Source organism: Lipotes vexillifer, unplaced genomic scaffold (genome assembly GCF_000442215.2).
Source record: "Lipotes vexillifer unplaced genomic scaffold, Lipotes_vexillifer_v1.1 scaffold419, whole genome shotgun sequence".
NCBI classification, from domain to species: Eukaryota; Metazoa; Chordata; class Mammalia; order Artiodactyla; family Lipotidae; genus Lipotes; species Lipotes vexillifer.
The window spans coordinates 1,487,822-1,507,389 of record NW_006786333.1 but is presented as its reverse complement, the minus strand read 5'-3'; the positions used below and the strand labels follow the sequence as shown (position 1 = coordinate 1,507,389).

At 40.9% G+C, this 19,568-nt stretch overlaps 1 protein-coding gene across 1 annotated transcript in view; it reads left to right on the top strand.

Annotated features, from left to right (window-relative positions):
• The first annotated feature begins 4,928 nt into the window (after positions 1-4,928).
• AK5 (adenylate kinase 5) overlaps positions 4,929-19,568 on the top strand; it is a 245,420-nt gene continuing 230,780 nt past the window's right edge. Inside the window, exons 1-3 of the mRNA XM_007458720.1 lie at positions 4,929-5,305; positions 9,594-9,780; positions 16,716-16,883. Of these exons, the coding sequence (XP_007458782.1) occupies positions 5,246-5,305; positions 9,594-9,780; positions 16,716-16,883 (415 nt within the window). The 5' untranslated portion in view covers positions 4,929-5,245. The remainder of the gene's footprint in view (positions 5,306-9,593; positions 9,781-16,715; positions 16,884-19,568) is intronic.

Below are 19,568 nucleotides of genomic sequence, written 5' to 3'. Positions count from 1 at the left end.
ATAAAGGCACAAGCAAAGGGCCATGGATTGCAAATTCACTTTTGATCTGCTTATTAAATGATAAAATAGCACGGAACTGTTAGGAGGGCATGGGATTTAAGAATGAGATGGTCTTGGGTTTGAATCCCATACTTCACCATCTTTTACTTTTCAACATATGTCTTTATTGAAGTTTAATATACCCACAGAGAAGTGCACATTCTATTTGCAGAGCTGAATGCGTTTTCACAAGATGAGCACACCCGTGTAACCTGCACCCAAATCAAGGAGCAGAACGTGAGCAGTTTCCCCTAAATCCTTCTTGAGCTCACTCTGTCACTTCATTCTCCTATGGGTAACCACTGTCCTGATTTCTAACAGCATAGATTTTTTTGGCCTGTTTTTGTTCTTTATATAAATGAAATCATACAGCTTGTATATTTTGTGTCTGGTGATTACTCAATATTATGCCTGTGAGACTCATCCGTGTTGTTACATGTAGCTGTAGACTGTTGATCCTCATTGCTTATAGTTTTCCATGCTGTGAATCTAACACAATTTATGTGTTCTACTTGTTGGTGATCGTTGGAGTATATTTTAGTTTAGGACTATTTAAAATAGTGCTTCTGTGAAAATTCTAATACATATCTTTTGGTGAATATAAAAATGCATCAGCTTCGATAGTTATTCCCAGTTTTCTAAAGTGGTTGTGCAAGTTTACATTCCCCCAGCAGTGTGTGTGAGTTCTGTTCTAAGTGGTTTTTTTTTTACCATATACATATTTATATGAGTCATGTACCTTTGTGTCCCCACCATAACAGCCTACCTCCACGTATCTACTTCTATCATATTATTAAAATGTAGTATTACACTTACCTGTACTTAATTACTACAAGTCCATGTCTCCCTACTAGACAGTGAACCCTTTGAGTCTTGCTGTTTGTATTCGTAGCTCCAGACACAGGTTTGGATCATACAAGGTTATTTCATAATTGTTTGATCAATGAACATATTAATGAATAGATAAATATATAGGATTTTCCTATTCTTAGTGTATAAATTATATACTTGGAAATTTTCCTAAAGCTTTCAGACATTGTAGGAGAGTTTTCAATCTCTTACCTCTAACCTCCACTAACCCAAAAATTCCTAGAGGTCTTTGAGATCCAGAATCCAAGTGTCTGGCTCAGCTACTCGGCCAGTGTGGAGAAAAGAAATAGAGCATAGGGAAATTCTGCTTTGGCTGAAGAGTTGTGTTATACATCATTATTTCAGCCTGCATTTACCCCAGATTTCACAGACCAGTATGTATACTCCACATTTACAAAAAAGTAAAAGCCTCAGAAAGACCTTCTAAAAAAAACCCTGTAAATAAGGGGCATACTTATCAGGCCAATGTACACAATATGGATAGTCTTATGTATTTAGATCTTTTTATCGATAAACAAAATATTTACAAATGGCCCTGAAAATACAAATAGCCCAGTGGGTTGTCAGTTAGTGAGGGAAATAGAATAATTAGGAGGGAGATATTGGGGTTTTTTTGTGCAGAATGAGAGAAATTCAACACTCAAGATTTCAATAAATAGGAATGTTGTGTTATCTTTTCAACCTCTGAATCATGAAAAAACTTTCAAATAGAAAAGAACCTTAAACAATTAGAAAATCTATAAAGATAAACTTGTTGTTATACATGTTTTGTTGTTGTACTTGTGTTTTGAAACACATTTCCCCTCAAATACAAAATAACATCTGCTAAAAAAAAAAAGGAAGGAAGGAAGGGAATAGGAAAGGAAGACTGGAAGGTTGCAGGCCTTTGTAACATTGAAAGGCATGGTGATGATGAAGTTCTAAGGAATGAGGATGCATAGGGATTTGCAGTTGGACTGATGGTAACTACTAGTATAATCTTGGAATTAGGCTCTCTGAATCTCAGTTATTTCATTTACATAATGCAAGTAATACATATCTCACAGGTTGATTTGAGAATTAAATATGGCATATGCAATATACTTTATAAAGTGCTTGTCACAATGCCTGACTCATAACACTCAATGAATTTTTACCTTGTGTTATGGCCAAACTTGTCATGACATCATTACTATCAACTATACCAGGGCCTGTGGTAGATCCCGTTAGACTCCTCTCCTGGGGTGAGGAACTGCAACATGAGAAATATTTGACACTTTACCGGTAAAATTTTCTGCAGTTAAACTTGCCCTATTTAAATTATAAATGGCATAAATATCTGTGAGGAATGAATGAGCATTTAAGCATGGCTTCCAACCATCTCTGTGGGGTTTGGGAAGTTGCTGCCCTGGGTACAGAGCCCTTGAGCCTTCTCAAGTGGATGCAGTCAATGGTCTCTACTCTGAGACAGCTGCTTAATAGCGACAGAGCAAGGTTCAGCCCTTTGCTGAGACATAGCCTGTGTGTCATCAGTGAGCCAGAGAAACATTCCCACAAGAGGCTCCTCCTCAAGGATGTCTGGATCTTTGGAAAGTTCTAGCTATCACCTCAAAGGTTATCACCATTCCCACTTGCTCTGCTACTTCCAGCAAAGAATCTGGACTCCACCCCCTTGCATCAAATCAACAGTTAAGCATGTTTGATTTTCATCATTACATTTATCACTATCTGATATGTTCTCATGTATGTCTTTGGTGGGAGAGGGGTTAATTATTTATCTGCTCTTCATTTATCACTATCTTACGTTGTTTCTGCATTTTTATTTGCTCATTGTCCATCTTCACTTTTTACACGCACTCTCCAGGAGAATGTATATTCCTTGACAGAGGAATTATGTATGTCTTATTCACTGCTGTATAACCCAGCACACTCTCCCAATGTGGGAGCAGAAGAGATTCTGCCTGGAGACACTAGGTATGCAGTAAGCATCTTGATTCCTTGCAACGACGTATCCCCAAGTAAACAAAGAAACCCTTTATTTACCCACGCTTAGAATTTCATATCAGGGAGCGATGAGCCAGCTTTCCCATGGCAAGAATGTATTTGTTGTTCCTTGTCCTTTCTACTGCTTCTCTTCCAAACAATCAGCCTGGCTTTTAAGCATTACACTTCCCCCATATAGCCCTTCCATAACAGGCTACAACTCCCTTTGCAAAAGTAATTGTGAATACTTTCTTCTTTCGTACATCTGGAATACACCAAAAAGCACTGACTGTCAGTGTATGAGGCTACCTGAAAATCTGCCATATCTCCAGCTACTATGTTTTTTCAGGCTGTTTAGAATATTGAGTGCAAGGCAGTCTTCATTATCCACTCTCTTTATACAAGCAAGTTGTCATCCTTGCCTGACTATACTAAAGCACATTTAGAATCATATATCCATTCAGGATTCATTCCTCCCTAGGAGAGAAGATGTGAGCTGTACTCTGCCAGATTCTTGTCTGTAAAGGGTGACCTTGAAAGGTCCAGCAGAAAGTGGACTCTTCAGTCCTAGGTGCTTTGCCTCAGCTGTGCCTGCTCATAAAGTAAGTTTTCAGGCCATGGATCCTGGTAGTTATCAAGCATTGTTGCACAGGGAACAGACAATGCTTCACTACTGCCAAAACTTGCTCTTACACAAGGTAAAGAATGTCAGAAGCTGGAACTATAAATGATGTGGCATATTCTGAGGGCAGAACCCAATTTCTATGGAACACCTGCCTCATTTAAGGCTACCATATGACACATGGTTTCACAAGTGTTCAGAAAACTTCATTTACTTAACAAAACTCAATTAATTCTTGAGTTCCCTCCCTGGATAAAACAAAACTGCAGCTATAGTGAAGGCATGAGTAGCAGTCTTTACTGTGACAAGAAATAGAACCAAGAAAAGATCTGCAAAAGATGAACTTGAAATGGACATCCAGACACTGGTTCCTGGAAGCAGTGGCAGTGTTGCCTCTTCCCCCTGGCCTGATCCCAGATGGCAATGCCTATCAGAGCCTCCTTTCCTCTGACATGCCCTCCCACGTGTTGGGTCTTGTACGGAATTAGAGGTCATGTTCCCAGGGTGGCATGGACCATTTTCAAGCAGGCAATGAAAAGACATCATAATGCGGGAAATGGGAAGATACTTGACTATGTAACACTGCTTTATCACATCAACCCATACCCACCCCAGGGTGCTCCAACGGCCCATGGTCCACCAACAGCACACTCCTCCGATCGGATTAACAGTGGCGCCCAGTCACCTACCAAGCATGTTTCCAGTTTAAGCAGTCTCCGGCTCTCAACCACCACCCACTTCTCGCCTCCACCTTCCCATTCCTCTCTACAGACATAATTAACTAGTGGATTACTTACTAATCCTTCTGTTAGGGAAGATTTCAGCCTCACTGTAAGGCCTTATTCTGAAATCTGTAAGGATTTGTAACATTAACAGGGAAAAAAATTCGAGACCAGCTAGCAAAACGTTCCTGAAGGATAGAAATACTCAAGATCTAAAAATTATCTTAAGGGGATGGAGTCAACACCCTCAATCCCCTTATCTCCTTACTCCCAGCTCCCTGTTATGAAGGACCGGTAACCTTAGGAATAAATGATAAATTCTGTGACAATTAGGTTTCTTCCTGGGAGCTCCTCGGGCATGCACGAGTAACTCGTGTGGGGGGGGGGGTCGGGGGGTGTCGGGAGAGGTGAAAGGGTCGCACATTGCTACAGACCCCGACTCTGTTCCTTTGGCCACCTGGTCCCAGGTTGCTGCGTTCCGGGGGCGGCGCGCGCAGGGAAGCGCGCCAGGCAGTGGTGTGACACGGGGGGCGTGACCGCGAGCCCCCCGCGCGCACCCTTCCCCACCCCCGCGCCACGCTCCGCTCGAGCAGCGTGACTGGCCGCCGCCGTTGCTGCCCGCATACCGGGCTCGGGAGGCTCAGAGCGCGGCGCGCCGAGCGGGACAAGCAGGCGGGCGGGCGGGCGGGCGGGCGGGCTGCTGCCTGGCGTCCGCCGCGCTGTTCTCCTTCCTCCGCCCCCTCCGCCCCTCCGCTGGCGGCCGCGCAGCCTAGAGCCCGGGAAGCAGCGGCTCCGAGCCCCCAGCTCCGGCGTCGGGACCAGCACCGAGGCGGGGGCGGCGGGAGCTCTGAGACCACAGTCGCCGCGGAGAGGCGGAGGGGGGCCCGGCCTGGGTAGGCAGAGCCGAGCGCGTATTTGCGCGTGAGAGCGAGGGCTGCGTGGTGCTCGGTGCGGACACCGCCAGCCCCAGCCCTGATCGCCGCAGCCCGGGAGCCTCCCGCCTGCGCCCCAGGGCGCGCGCGGAACAGCCATGAACACCAACGAAGCCAAGGAGTATCTGGCCCGGAGGGAAATCCCGCAGCTTTTTGAGGTAGGGGGCTAGGTCTGGCAGAGAGGACGGGAGGGTCGGGGAGGGCATCCCCGGTGCTCGGGGTGAGAGGCCGTTCGCAGTTCCACCTTGCAGACTCGGGGCACGGAAGTGAAGGCGCTTGCGGAAGCTTGCTCGCTCGCTTGCCCAGGGGTAGCTGCCTGTCTGGCGGGTTGCGGGGTCCTTGTCGGAAAGGCTGGACTCAGAAGCCTCCATCTCGAAAATCAAGTTTCAGTCCTCGAACAGGGGTTCTGGAAGCAGGCTGCCCCCAGCGCATCCCTCCCATGTGGACCCCCAGGATGGGCTGCTGGCAGCGGCCGGCCGCGCTCTCCCGGGGCGAGGATCAGGCCAGGTGGGTACGCTGGCGCCCAGCAGCCAGCAAGGACTCGGAACTGGGAATCGAGAGCCTTAGTCCCCTCGCGCGCCGAGGGTTGGGCCCCCCGCGTTGACGGGGAAGTGAGGACGAAAGCAGCCCACCACAGGGACAGCTTAGGGGAGAGGAATGAAGACGCAAAAAACAAATCCAAACCCATCAAGTGCAGCGCTACCTCCCGGGTGGCTCTCACCCAGCGCTGCTCTGCGCTTTCGGTGAATGAACTCCTGAGCACGTTTTCCCGTCACCTTGGAAGGGATGGTTCTCCTTCCTCACCTCCCCAGCCCATAGCTTTCGCTTGCCCTCACCAACCCATGTAGAGAAGGCGAATCGGAGAGGGAGTGGCGAGGCGGGCGTGACTCCTGTTGCTCTGTCTTCCGACCGCATCACAGCATCATCTGCACCAGAGACCCGGGAAATGGGGAACACTTTGGGAATGTGGGAGAGGAGGCTTGATGGATGAACTAGAACCTTGGTTAGTTCTAAACCATAGGCTACGTCGCGGATCGTCTTGTTTCCTTTCCTTCTCTCCGTATTTGAATTTTAGAACATTCCTGAATCCTATGTGTTTTTACTTAGGTTAAGGGGAAAAAAAAAAAAATGGAAGCGAGCCAAGCTTCATAGAGCGACCTCTGAAACCTGTTCCCCCATTTCTGAAAGATGATAGACTGTAGACTGATATAGTAAACTGAAAGTTATGCGTTTCTCTTTCTCCTATTTGGGGGGTTTGTTCTGCTAAAAGGAATTTTATAACACTACTTGGGAAAATAATTTTGTCTCTGTTTTCCCAAATTATCTTTAAATGGGCCGCCATAATTACAGATCTCCATTTTCCTCTCACCTCCATAAGCCACCGGTTTCAGGTCCATCTGAAGACAAGATTTCCAGGTAAATCACCCACTGAGCACAAGCCTAGTATGTGAAGCCCCAATCTAGCAAGTGTGTTACTAGTATTTGAAAATAATCAGGAGGTGTTGCATAAGGACAGGTCTTGGGGGTATGCAAGATTCTCGTTAAGAGTTTTTCTTTTCTTTTTTTAATTTTCAAAAACTAAATATGGAGATGAAGAGCTGCAGGGTTTTGTCATAAATACTGCTACTGAGATCAATGTGATCCCTAAAAGAGTAATTAGAAACATCTGCAGCAGGGCCACCTGATTGCAAAGTGCTTCTTAATAGTACACCTTTTTTCTATATAAATGTGAGTACTGTTTTTCCCCCTTGGTAACCACAGAGGATTTTGATAGCTTGTGTATGAAAATCTACACTGTGCAAATAAGTGATGGCAGGCATTTTTGTTCAGGTGCTATGCTTTTCCTTGGCTTTTCTGCATACGAATGGGATGTTTTAAAATAGTGCACACCCAGAAAAGGAAGTCAACTTGCTTAGGTGAAATACAGATATACAGTGTACTTAAATGCAATCCAAGGCAATGGGAAGCTGGAAGGAGACTGCTGGTGACCTCCAAAAGCTCCATCCTTCCAGTAAGAAGAATCTGTGCTGTGCACAGCACAAGAGAGAAGTAAAACTTGGCAGTTCTCCATGTGATGAGTGTAGACAGCAAAACCAAATGCTTTAAGTTTCCAAACTTAAACCAAACACTTTAAGTTTGAGGGAGATTTTCTCCCTCAAAACCACAATGTAGATATACAAAGTTTCTAGGCATACAAAGTTTAGCAGTTAGATATCTATCAAGCCCAAAACATTGGGCACAGTTGTGGATACTAGACACCATTGTAGACCAAGTGATTGATTATTGAATCTACATATTGTCAAGCAACTAGCTGTATCTAACTGACCTTTTCAGATTTCTTTCTGACTTGAAACATCATATGGGCTAAATGGGATATCTCTGGTAGGTTCAAGTTTGAAATGTGTTTCCATTTTTAGATTAAATGTTAAAACAAAAACCACTTTCCCCTGATGAGTTCTTAACTCTAGTTAACCTTATGGTGTATATATTGATCTTGTATCGCTGTACCTTAGAGCAAAGATTTGGCAATTAATTTGAATACTGGGGCAAGTCAAATTAGATTGTTCAGGTTCTCAAAGGGTTGACTCAAGTAGACTGAGTAAAAAATGTTTGCTGGTTGTTTTGGATCCCCGATGGTGGCTGACTATTAGAAGAATGGATTTAAATTATCTATGAAGGAGTGGACCTCATTCCCCCTTCTAAAATCAGTACCCTTTGTGGAGTCCGATATGTTTAGGGAGGCTGGAACCATATTTTCCAGTAAAAAAAAAAATCTCCATTGAGTGCGATCACTCATTTTAGACAATAATAGGGATAAAAAACTAAAAACAAAATCTTGAGTGACTCGAATTGCAGTTGGATTATGTATGGGGAACAGAAAATCTGGCACTTTTTTAATCCCGTATCATATTTTTGCAAGATGTAGAGAGAGGAATATATGGGTTTTGGAATCAAAACCATTGACTTGGAATCCTAGGCCTACGAGTTTCTAGCTGAGTAACCTAGATCAACTCACTAACATCTCTGAGCCAGGATTTCCTAGTCTATAAATGGTGATAATAATGCCACATAGGGCTGAAAGTGCATTGGGTAAGCTAAAGCATGCAAAGATACAGAGTAAGCCCTGCCACAGAGTTAGCTACATTGAGGTAGGAGGAATCCAAGGAGTTAAACGCAATGTGTGTGTATCTGTGTTTGTGTGTAGCACAGATTCTGACATACAAACTGGGTGTGGATGCCCAGGTTAGTTTTTTCTGCTCCCTCTGCAGTTGAACTCCTCTGATTGAACATTCTAACCTACATTATTTAGGATTTCAGAGAACAAATGTACCTGGTAGGAACTGCCTATCATTTAGAGCAAATTGCACAAGAATAATTTGAAAATAAAATACTGTATTTAGGAAAGATGTCAGCTTTTCAAAGGGTGTATGTTTTGTGCATTGATAATGGTGATAATAATCCTCTATGCTTTTTCCATGAAATACTCCAAAGGAAAATACTTTGCACATCACTTCAGTTTCCAGGAATCAGCATTTCCAAATTTATAGCATTTTTAGAAATTAGTACTTATGAAATATCAGACACCAGGTTTTCCTCTGTAACATCAATGGATATTGTAGTGATTTATTATATATCAAATGTTTTTATTTAAACTCAGTCTTTATGTTTTGAGTGAAATTTTTTTTCTAAGTGGAGAACAGTTCAGTATGTACCTACCATGTGCGAGGGAAAGTGTCAGAGGCTGGATATTGCGAAATAAATAAGACCCACACTGTATTGTTGAAGAGTTTATAGGTTAGAAGAGGAGACCAACACATAAACTGGTGGTTTTGGTATGAATGACAGGTAAGATAGTTTTTTCTGGGTATCATGAACACCAAGGAAGGGTGTTGGGTCCACAAGCCAACCTGAGGGCTCAGGGGAGACTTCCTGATGATGATGATGATGATGATGATGATTACAACCACCAACATTTATTATTTACTATGTTCCAGGCACTTAATATGTACTTTACAAATATTTACATCCATTATATGTATGTAAAGTACATTATATTTACAAAATATTTACATTTTTTAATCCTTAAAAAATCCTCTGAAACTGAGGCTTGGAGCCTTTAAGGATGGGTAGGAATGAGATAAATCATGACTGGGGCATTTTTACACACTGCACTTTATCTCATATTGATAAGGTTCTTCTATTTTAAATAGTATAGTTGGCCTTAATTGTTTAAAAGACAGAGGATGCTGAGCTGAAAACTAATTGGTCAAGAATTTAAGGGGGTATTTTAATTATTCAATCAGAGCATAATTTCAACTCTAATTGTTTATTTTTTTTAAATGCAAAGAATCAAAACAACCCAGAATTTAAAGATGGGATATACAGTATTTTGACAAAGGTGGTTTAAAAACATATTTTCTGTGGGCATATTGTGTTGTATTTCAGAGCCTTTTGAATGGACTGATGTGTTCTAAGCCTGAAGACCCAGTAGAGTACTTGGAAAGTTGTTTACAGAAAGTAAAGGAACTAGGCGGCTGTGACAAGGTGAAGTGGGATTCATTTGTAAGCCAGGAGAAGAAGACCTTACCTCCGCTCAATGGAGGGCAGTCGCGGAGATCCTTTCTAAGAAATGGTAATGTATTCATAGAATAATAGTTTATACTTAGAGCAGTTTTCTTTAAAACCTATCATACAAACTGTAGGCAATGATTTAATTTAGTAGGTTTCCCAGCACCTAAAAGGATATTTGGCCCTGGAATGTGACTATTCTGTCTCTGCTACTAATTCTAATCACCTCCATGATAAGACAAACAAAATTACATACTGTTGTCCAGCACTTCACTAAAAGCTCAATGAAATTTTTTACTGCCTTCATTAATTTTGTTTATTCTTCTTAATTAATTAATTTATTTATTTTTGGCTGCGTTGGGTCTTCGTTGCGGTGCGCGGACTTCTCATTGCTGTGGCTTCTCTTGTTGTGGAACACGGGCTCTAGGCGCGGGGGCTTCAGTAGTTGTGGCATACGGACTCAGTAGTTGTGGCGCACGGGCTTAGTTGCTCTGTGGCATGTGGGATCTTCCCGGACTAGGGCTCGAATCCTTGTCCCCTGCATTGGCAGGCGGATTCTTAACCACTGCGCCACCAGGGAAGTCCTGACTTCATTATTTTGTAAAATGAATTACATTAGCAAACTGAATTTTTCTTAAAATTGCAAATTAGACTTTTCCAAATAAATGAGTAGTTGACAGACAAAATTGATAGTTATTGTATAACTACAACAGTTTTTAATTAGCTCAGAAGAGATTTAACTTATTACTGTGTGTCCAAATTCAGAGTTCGTATTAATGTATCTGCATAAATGCATGTAAAGTTTATACTAGCTAACTCAAGAAGGATTTATTTAGCAGCTACTGAATGCAATGCATGAGATTAGGCATTTGGGTGCTACAAAAGAAAAGGGATGCATAAACTTGTTTAACAATTTTAGGGATAGTTTGGAACTAAGAACTGGAATTCACTAGAGGAAATTCATGGTATTCCAGCTTTCTGAAATATGTGCTTATCAAAATTAGTTCAAAATCAGCCAAGCAGCCTTTTGGGCTCCAGATAAAATTGAGAAGTACAATAGTATGTGCAAAATGGAATCAGTTCCAATCAGAGGAAACCAAATAATTCTTTCCCAGTGGCCCAAATCATTCTATTTTCAAAATGTAAGCCATTCTCAAAAATTGTACCACGAAAAGTTTCAGTTATACAGACAGAATTTGAAGCGGAGACAATTCTATTTGCAATAAATACAAGGGGGAAATAAATCTTAGTTTGTTTTATCTTACTTAGTCATGACCCACTTAGATTTTATTTGAACATGATGTGGGGAAAAGTCAGAGTGTGTTAATTTTTAAGAAACACAAGCAGGGAGAAAAAGCAGAAATGACGTTGTCTCAGAAACATCTCCAGAGAGGAGAAGACTCCTTCCCTGTCAATGCAGGGTCACCACTAGGTGATTTAGGCTTGGGTGCTCAAGAGAGAGCCTTTAAGCAGTTACCACTGCAGCACACCACTTGGTAAATTACTGCTTAAGTGAACATGATGATATTTTTGTGAGCTTGAAGGGTTCATACACCTTCCCAAAAGGGCTAACTTCCTTCCCAGGGTGTCATCATATGTTCGAATCTGGCTCAATGTTAAATACATGCCCTAGGCCCTTGTTAAATCAAGTGACATAAATATGGGGAATTTCTTTTTAAACCTTAAAGCACTAACAAACCTTAGGTATTACTGGATTTAGTCTAAGATATTTTTATGTTCTTAAATTTAAGTCTAAGAGGACGTGACATTCACTTAGTTGAAAAACTGGTTATATAAAGTGACCGTTTTGTAACAAAATGAAATTTGAATGCTTCTGTTTTATACTGTTACATGACTTGATTATATGTAGAAGCCAGGCAGGCCAAGTATGTAATAGAGAATGGTGGAGACTGTGGTCAAACTAGAGAACAGAACTAGAGCGAACAATCATTGTCTAAAGGCAGTCAAGCACAAATTTTGGAAAAATGTCGAGCTGAACAAAGCACATCTATGAGGCTACATTGGGCCCACAGATGACCAGTTTGGAACTCTTGATCTAGCAGGATAAGCTAAAATAGGAATGGAAAATGTAGATTTAACTTTCATTAGAACTGAAATCACTAGTTAATTTTAGAATCTCCATATCTGCTAGTACTTTACCAGAATTCCAACTCAGAGATCTTTTAATTAATCATCAAATAAAACCTTTCACATACTATGGTGACAAGAATGTTGTATCACACTGTTTAATATCTGGAACGTAGGCTAAAAGACAGAAAATGGTTTCTAAACTGATTGATCCTATAATAATAAAATATTATTTTATGAAATGCTTTGCACGTGTGTGCTTTGTGGGTTTTTAACTATGATTTACAGAATAGCTTATTAAAATCGACAAAATTGCTAACTTCCCTGTAACTTTAAGCACTATTATTATGTCTAGAAACAAAAAGTGATTCATGCATTTTTTTGCTGAAATATTGACATAGCCATGCTAATATATAATTATCATGAAAAATTATTCTGTGAAATAGAACATTTTAATAATTTTTAAGCAAATTACTTTCCTAAGTAAAAATATGATAAAAGCAAGGATAAATTATTAGCTGTCAGTTCTTTAAAGCATTGTACCATAAATATGAGGTGAGCATCCATTTTTTTCTACCGTTTGTATACAATTGAACAAATAATTACTCACAAATAAGAGTTTTAGTCCCATAGCTCCAGCTGTCCATAGAGCTTTTCTTCTGGAATATCTCATTGTCATCTTTACTCAACATGTCCAAAACCAAACATATCATATTTGCTTCAAAACCAGCCCTCCTCCACTTATTGAGTACTACTATGTGTCAGACACTCTTTTAAGACCGAGAATGTAGCCACCAAAAAATAATAAACATGGCACCTGCCCTCATGAACAAACACGGCACCTGCCCTTATAGTCTAGTGATGAAGTCAGGTATTAAAAATATAATTAGAAGCACAATGGATGCTATAGAAAATACCATATGCTATAGAACTAACCATATTAACAGGCAGATGGATCCAACCTAAGCCAGGGTTCAGGGTAGGCTTCCTGGAAGAAGTGATATGCTAATACTAAGAGACGGAGACGTGAGTAGGTGTCAACTAGAGCAGGATGGAGGAGATTGAGAGTATACTAGGGAACAGAGAACAGAGATTTCTGACGTAGAGGAAGAAGCCAGGATAAAGACAGGAAGGAGACAAGCCCAGTATTTCTGGAGCATAAAAGAGAGGGCAGAAAGATACTGGATGAAATGCAATATGTTCCTTATTGTTTTAGACTTGACACCTGGCAATTGTTTTTTTTTTGCGGTACGCGGGCCTCTCACTGCTGTGGCCTCTCCCATTTGCGGAGCACAGGCTCCGGACGCGCAGGCTCAGCGGCCATGGCTCACGGGCCCAGCCGCTCCGCGGCATGTGGGATCTTCCCGGACCGGGGCACGGACCCGTGCCCCCTGCATCGGCAGGCGGACTCTCAACCACTGCGCCACCAGGGAAGCCCCTGGCAATTGTTTTTGAGCTGTCATCTTCTGTCATCTCTCGTATCTGAATCCGAATCATGTCCTTCATATCCAACCATTCGTTTCCATTTCCCCTCTTCCCCTCTAGTCTAAGCCCTCACCTCTTACATGTGAACTACTTTAACAGCTTCCTAGCTGCTACCCTTTCTGCTCCTAGTTTCTCCCTACTCAAATCCATTCTAACCACCACCAGGTTAATTTTCCTAAAAAATATATTTCATATTTCATCATGTCATTTCTCTACCCCCCCGAAACCTCCACTGGCTTTCTACCAGATTAAAGCTAAACCCTTTACCTTGGTGATCAAGGCCATCCACATTGTGGCCACACTCTACCTACCCATCTTCTGGCTTTTCTCCATGGGCACCACCTACTTCAGCAAGATTGTTCTCTTTGTTATTGGTTCAGCAAGTATTTATTGGACACTAACTTTGTGCCAAGCATAGTTCTAGCTCCCAGGGATACAAAGTTCCAGATAGGAAAGGTCCCTGCTGTTATAGAACTTATTCTAATGGGAGAGGACAGACAATGGTGAAGTGGTAGGTGCTGTGCAGAACATTATTATAAGGGGTGATGTCCTTGAAATTAACTGGCTGGCTACCCTAGATTAAAAGGTCAGTAAAGTCCTCTTATAGGAGGTGACATTTAAGCTGAGGTGTGAATGACAAGAAGCAGTCAGCCGTGGGCTCAACAAGGAAAGAACATTTCAAGCAATGAACTGTGGTATAGAAGCAAGCAACTCGTAGAGTCTGCAGTAGTCCAGATAAATGATGGCGGCTTGGGGATGAGATGTGGTAGTGGAGATGGAGAAAAACGTGTGCGTTTGGGATATGCTTTGGAGAGAAGTCTATGGGAATAGATATGAAGAGTGAGGGAAGAAGGTAATCAAGGATAATGCTTAGGGTGTTGCCCTGCATTGGGTGAAGCGGTTCAATTTCAAGGCAGAGCTGGATAATGTTGTTAGTGCCTTTCCTGACATAGCTCTTCCCAGAATTTTCTAAAGAATACACACTGTCGGGACTTCCCTGGTGACACAGTGGATAAGAATCTGCCTGCCAATGCAGGGAACACCGGTTCAATCCCTGGTGCAAGAAGATCCCACATGCTGCGCAGCAGCTAAGCCCATGCACCACAGCTACTGAGCCTGCGCTCTAGAGCCCACGTGCCACAACTACTGAGCCCACGTGCCACAAGTGCTAAGCCCGGGCGCCTGGAGCCCATGCTCCGCAACAAGAGAAGCCACCGCAGTGAGAAGCCTGCACACTGCAGTGAAGAGTAACCCCCGCTCGCCACAACTAGAGAAAGCCTGCACACAGCAACGAAGACCCAACGCAGCCAAAAATAAATAAAATTTTAAAAAAAACAAAAGAATATCCACTGTCCTCTGTAGACCACTCTTCTCGTGGAATTAAAGTGAGTTCCATGAGTCAGTAGTCAATGACCTCATTTATTGTATCAACAGAAAATGGAAAGTTCTACGTGATCTCCAGAGGAAATGTGAGTATTATGCCATGCTAAAATCCAGTAATCCGCTTAGCCAGATTACTCATGGCAGGCCAGGTGACCTCCGTCTCCTTTGTGCAGGTGCTCTTTGGGTAGTTAGGGCTTCTCTTTGCCTCCTTGAATACCAGCACATGGATGAGGAAGGAAAGATCCATGAATCAAACAGCAATAGCTGGTAGAGAGCATCTGCCTCACTTGGGCTTGCCAGCTCTGTCCTCTGATCTATTTGAACATGTCATTTGTATTTCCGATTCTGAGTCTGTGTTTCGTTTCTACCAACTGAGAAATACTTGCCACTTTTCATCACCTGTTCTAGTCTTTCGAAGTTCAAGTCCTGCCTCTTTTGCAGTCTTTTTCTACCACTCCTGCCCAAATGGATCTACCCATCAATTGAACTCCTATGGTGTCTACCATAAGAGAAATTCATTTTAGCACTTATCCTGCCTGGTGTGCATACCGCTGTCAGGTATAAGCATGTGAGCTCTAGTTTGTAAGCTCTGTGGGGACAGGACTACCTCTTATTTTATTCTTCTACTGAACCATCCTCAACACACTAACATGTCTGACAATAAATAGCAAAGATTTATTGCTGTTGTAGATGTAAATTTAAATCTTCATAGTTACCTTTTTAAATCAAGGAGATTAAAGATAATAAATATTGAGAATGTAAAGTTAAATGATGTTGAAAGATGTTCCAAATATAGAAATTGTTTGCTACTCTTTACCTGTCTTGTGACAGTACCTTAAGTTTTTGTGCATTATGCCACCAAGCCATTCCATTGGACTACAGTAGAGTACCTGGATCATAGTGACTGCGTATCTATATTTATGGATAAATGAAACACGTTGTGCATAAGCATTGCCTCCATCGGCAGCTGCATATGGTTATAAAAGTTGTGAAGGTGTGTGCTACAAAACTCTAGGAGCACCATTTTCGGGGACTAGGATGTATACCAACTACCAAGCAAGACTAGGCAGTACTTAAGAAGGTTGCTCGAGGGCAGAGGTTGGCAAACTATGACCCATGGGCAAGTCTGGCTCACTGCCTGTTTTGTTTTGTTTTGTTTTATTTTGTTTTGCGGTACGCGGGCCTCTCACTGCTGTGGCCTCTCCCGTTGCGGAACACAGGCTCGGGAGACGCAGGCTCAGCGGCCATGGCTCACGGGCCCAGCCGCTCCGTGGCATGTGTGATCTTCCCGGACCGGGGCACGAACCCGTGTCCCCTGCATTGGCAGGCGGACTCTCAACCACTGCGCCACCAGGGAAGCCCCTCACTGCCTGTTTTTTATAAACAAAGTTTAATTGGAACACAAACACATCCATTTGTTTATTTGTTGATTGATTGATTGATTGATTGATTGATTCAGTTCTTGGCCATGTTGGGTCTTCGTTGCTGCGTGCGGGCTTTCTCTAGTTGGGTGAGCAGGGGCTACTCTTCGTGAGGTGCTTAGGCTTCTCATTGTGGCAGCTTCTCTTGCAGTGGAGCACGGGCTCTAGGTGCACGGGCTTCAGTAGCTGTGGCACGCGAGCTCAGTAGCTGTCACTCATGGGCTCTAGAGCACAGGCTCAGTAGTTGTGGCACATGGGCCTAGTTGCTCTGCGGCATGTGGGATCCCCCCGGACCAGGGCTCAAACCCGTGTACCACGCCTTGGCAGGCGGATCCTTAACCACTGAGCAACCAGGGAAGTCCCCATTTGTTTATTTATTATCTACAACTGTTTTCCTGGCTAAGTGGAGTATGAGACTCTCTGTTCCTCAAAGCCCAAAATGTTGATTATCTGGCCCTTTAAGGAAAAGTTTGCTGACAACTTAAGGGGACGGGAGTCTTCTTCCAGTTGAAAAAAATCAGACTCATTTAATTTCTAAATTTCTTCAACTAATTGGTTAAGTGCAAAAAAATGTTTTATTGTGCTTTTTTTTCCGTTTCAAAGTTATCTTACTCTTTTGCAGTAATGCCTGAAAATTCAAACTTTCCTTATCGACGGTATGATCGGCTCCCTCCAATCCATCAATTCTCCATAGAAAGTGACACAGACCTCTCAGAGACTGCGGAGTTAATTGAGGAGTATGAGGTCTTTGATCCTACTAGACCTCGACCAAAAATCATTCTTGTCATAGGTACGAGGACAGAAAGCAAAATTTTCATACTGTTGCTCACTTTGTTTATATATTTACATTTCAAAAATTATGTCAACTATACATCATATTTGCAAATAGTTGGATAATGACAAACAATGGAAACAAAAGCTTGAGAGACAGTAGATGGAAATATTTTTAGCATACTTTTCAATAAAACATATATTGTTATAATTATATAACCTAATGCTTATTGCACTTTTATAGAATCTCATTACAATGTCGTAGAAATTCTCTGTAATAAATGAAGATTTACCACCTTATGGTTTTTATTTGCTTAATTTTTAACGTAGATAGCTGAATCCATTAGAAGTTTTCTAAACATGATGTGTTTTTTCCCTTTAATTCAACAAATTGAATTTTTATTCACTATTAACTTCAGAGCAAAAAATAAACAACAATAATAATATGTTGGTAAAGATTCATGTAAATGAATCTTCCTTATGACAGACTGGCACCAATGATAAAATCTAAGTTTGATGTTATTAGACAAGCAAATCTAATAAAATAGTGTTTTACACAGCATGTAACATCTGAGTATTAATGAAAATAACAAGGGTAATAGTTAATTTTTTAAATTGCCACTATGAATCTTATGTTGAATATGAAAATAGCAGTCTGATGCCATTTCACAAGGATTAGATATTGAAAATGTCTTAAGTAATTTTGCAGAATGCATTTCTGACCACTTTTGCAAATTCTAACTTCCTCCAAAGCTATAAAATTTTGAAGAGTCCTGTCAACATGAAACATTTGTAGTCATTGTCTCACTTTCCAATTTGACTCAGCTTTCACAAAGATGACCAAAAGCAAAAATCTAGCGTAAGATGTTAAAGCTAGTCTAGCCAGTAACTGTTAACCGAGGGCCAAATGTATACAGCCCCCAAGCAAAGACGTACTGCTCCCAGAAGATGTAACGATGATGGCAACTGGGGAAAAAACATGCAAATAAACACACCAAACTAGAACAAGAATTTAAGTTCACCCGTCTAGAAGGAGGGATGTTTGTACATCTATAAGTGTAATGAAAATGAAATTGCAAATATGTTTATCCCTGAATTGTTATATTATAGAAAAATAATTGTAAGACGAGAGTACAGAAATCAGCTTTCTAAAAGTCAAAATATTCTCATGGTTTATGGCAGCCACTATTATGCCATAAATCTCTATCTATTCTTCAAGGTGGAATTTTTGTGTGTGTGCTTAAAAATTTGGGGTTCTTACCTAGAAGACAAGGAAACCCTTCATTAAAAAATAGAGCTACAGGTGGAGAATAATTGGAAATTATTTCACCTTTTTTAAATGAGATATTCTTTCATTTTTGTTTTTCTTGCTGTTAGTACAATATTGGTGATTATTATCAGGATAAACAAATGAAGGCTTGATTGCCCATGAAAAAGGTGTAAAACAAGTTGTTCTTGTATAAAACAGCACATATATGTGAATTTTTTGTGCATTGTGTATTTTATATGAAAATGATTAAACTATTTCAGTAAACTAAGATCTGTGGAGAAGATATGAATGCTTAAATCTCCTACACTTCACAGTTCTTTTTTACTCAATAAAATCAACTTGCTTCCCAAGGGTGTGATTTTGGTTTTAGACTTACACTGTGTGTTGTAACATTTTATGTATTACAAGAATGATACAGAACCAATGAGTGTAAATAACTTTTAGAGGACTGAGATAAGAAAAGAACAGAAAAAGTGAATCTGAGGTTATCTGAGAAAATTGGGACAATTTTATGACTTTTGAGGAATTATAAAATAGTTGTACCTGAACCTTACAAATTTTTATTAGTTCCAACCTGAAAAAGAGTGGGGGAGGTACAGATATCCACATCCAAATAAGCAAAATTTCCCTTCTGGCAATACAGATTTTTTTTTTAAAGGTAACCTTCTTGGCACAGATATTAATGAATCTCTCTTATGTTAGCATAATCATAAAATCTAAGAGTTAGATGGATCCTAATATTTAGAAGTAGTAGAATTAAATAAATATAGCAAAATTAAACTTACTCTGGTTTCAGGGAGAAGAAGGTAAGATTAGTTTGTTAGGAAGCTCCGGTAATCAAACTCATCCAATAAATTAATGCTCTTCTCTGTCAATTGTGCTAATCGTATTTTTTTGTTGTCTGCTAATGCCTCCATTAATTGACAAAAAAATATTTTTCCTTGAAGGTGCCATAACTTTCTTAGCATGTCTGAATTTTTAAAAATTCAATATGTTCTCTTATTTTGATGATTTGTCAGATCAGCTGTGAAAATATGAAAGATAACTTTCATTCTTCAGGGATCAAATTAGCTTGAATTTGTTGATGGCATTGATCATGTAATTATTTGTCTTCAAGCCAGTCCATGGTTTGCCCATGGCTTAATAGGCCAAGAGCAGCTACTTGGAACCAAAACTTTTCACTTGTGAAGTAATGAATTTAATACAGTAGTAGTTTATAATGGTAAGTCTAATAGGGTTGGATTTAGAGTTTCTTAGCAAGACAATGTCAAAAATGTAAACAAATTTCTATCATAAGTTTAATAAGGCAATGAAAAGGCAAAAACCAGTTTTATTAGGATCATTATTTGGGATTGAGGTTAAGGAAAGGGTCTCAGTATACTAGTTGATCTTAGAATTCTGCACATTAAAATTTTTAGAGAGGAAATAACCCCT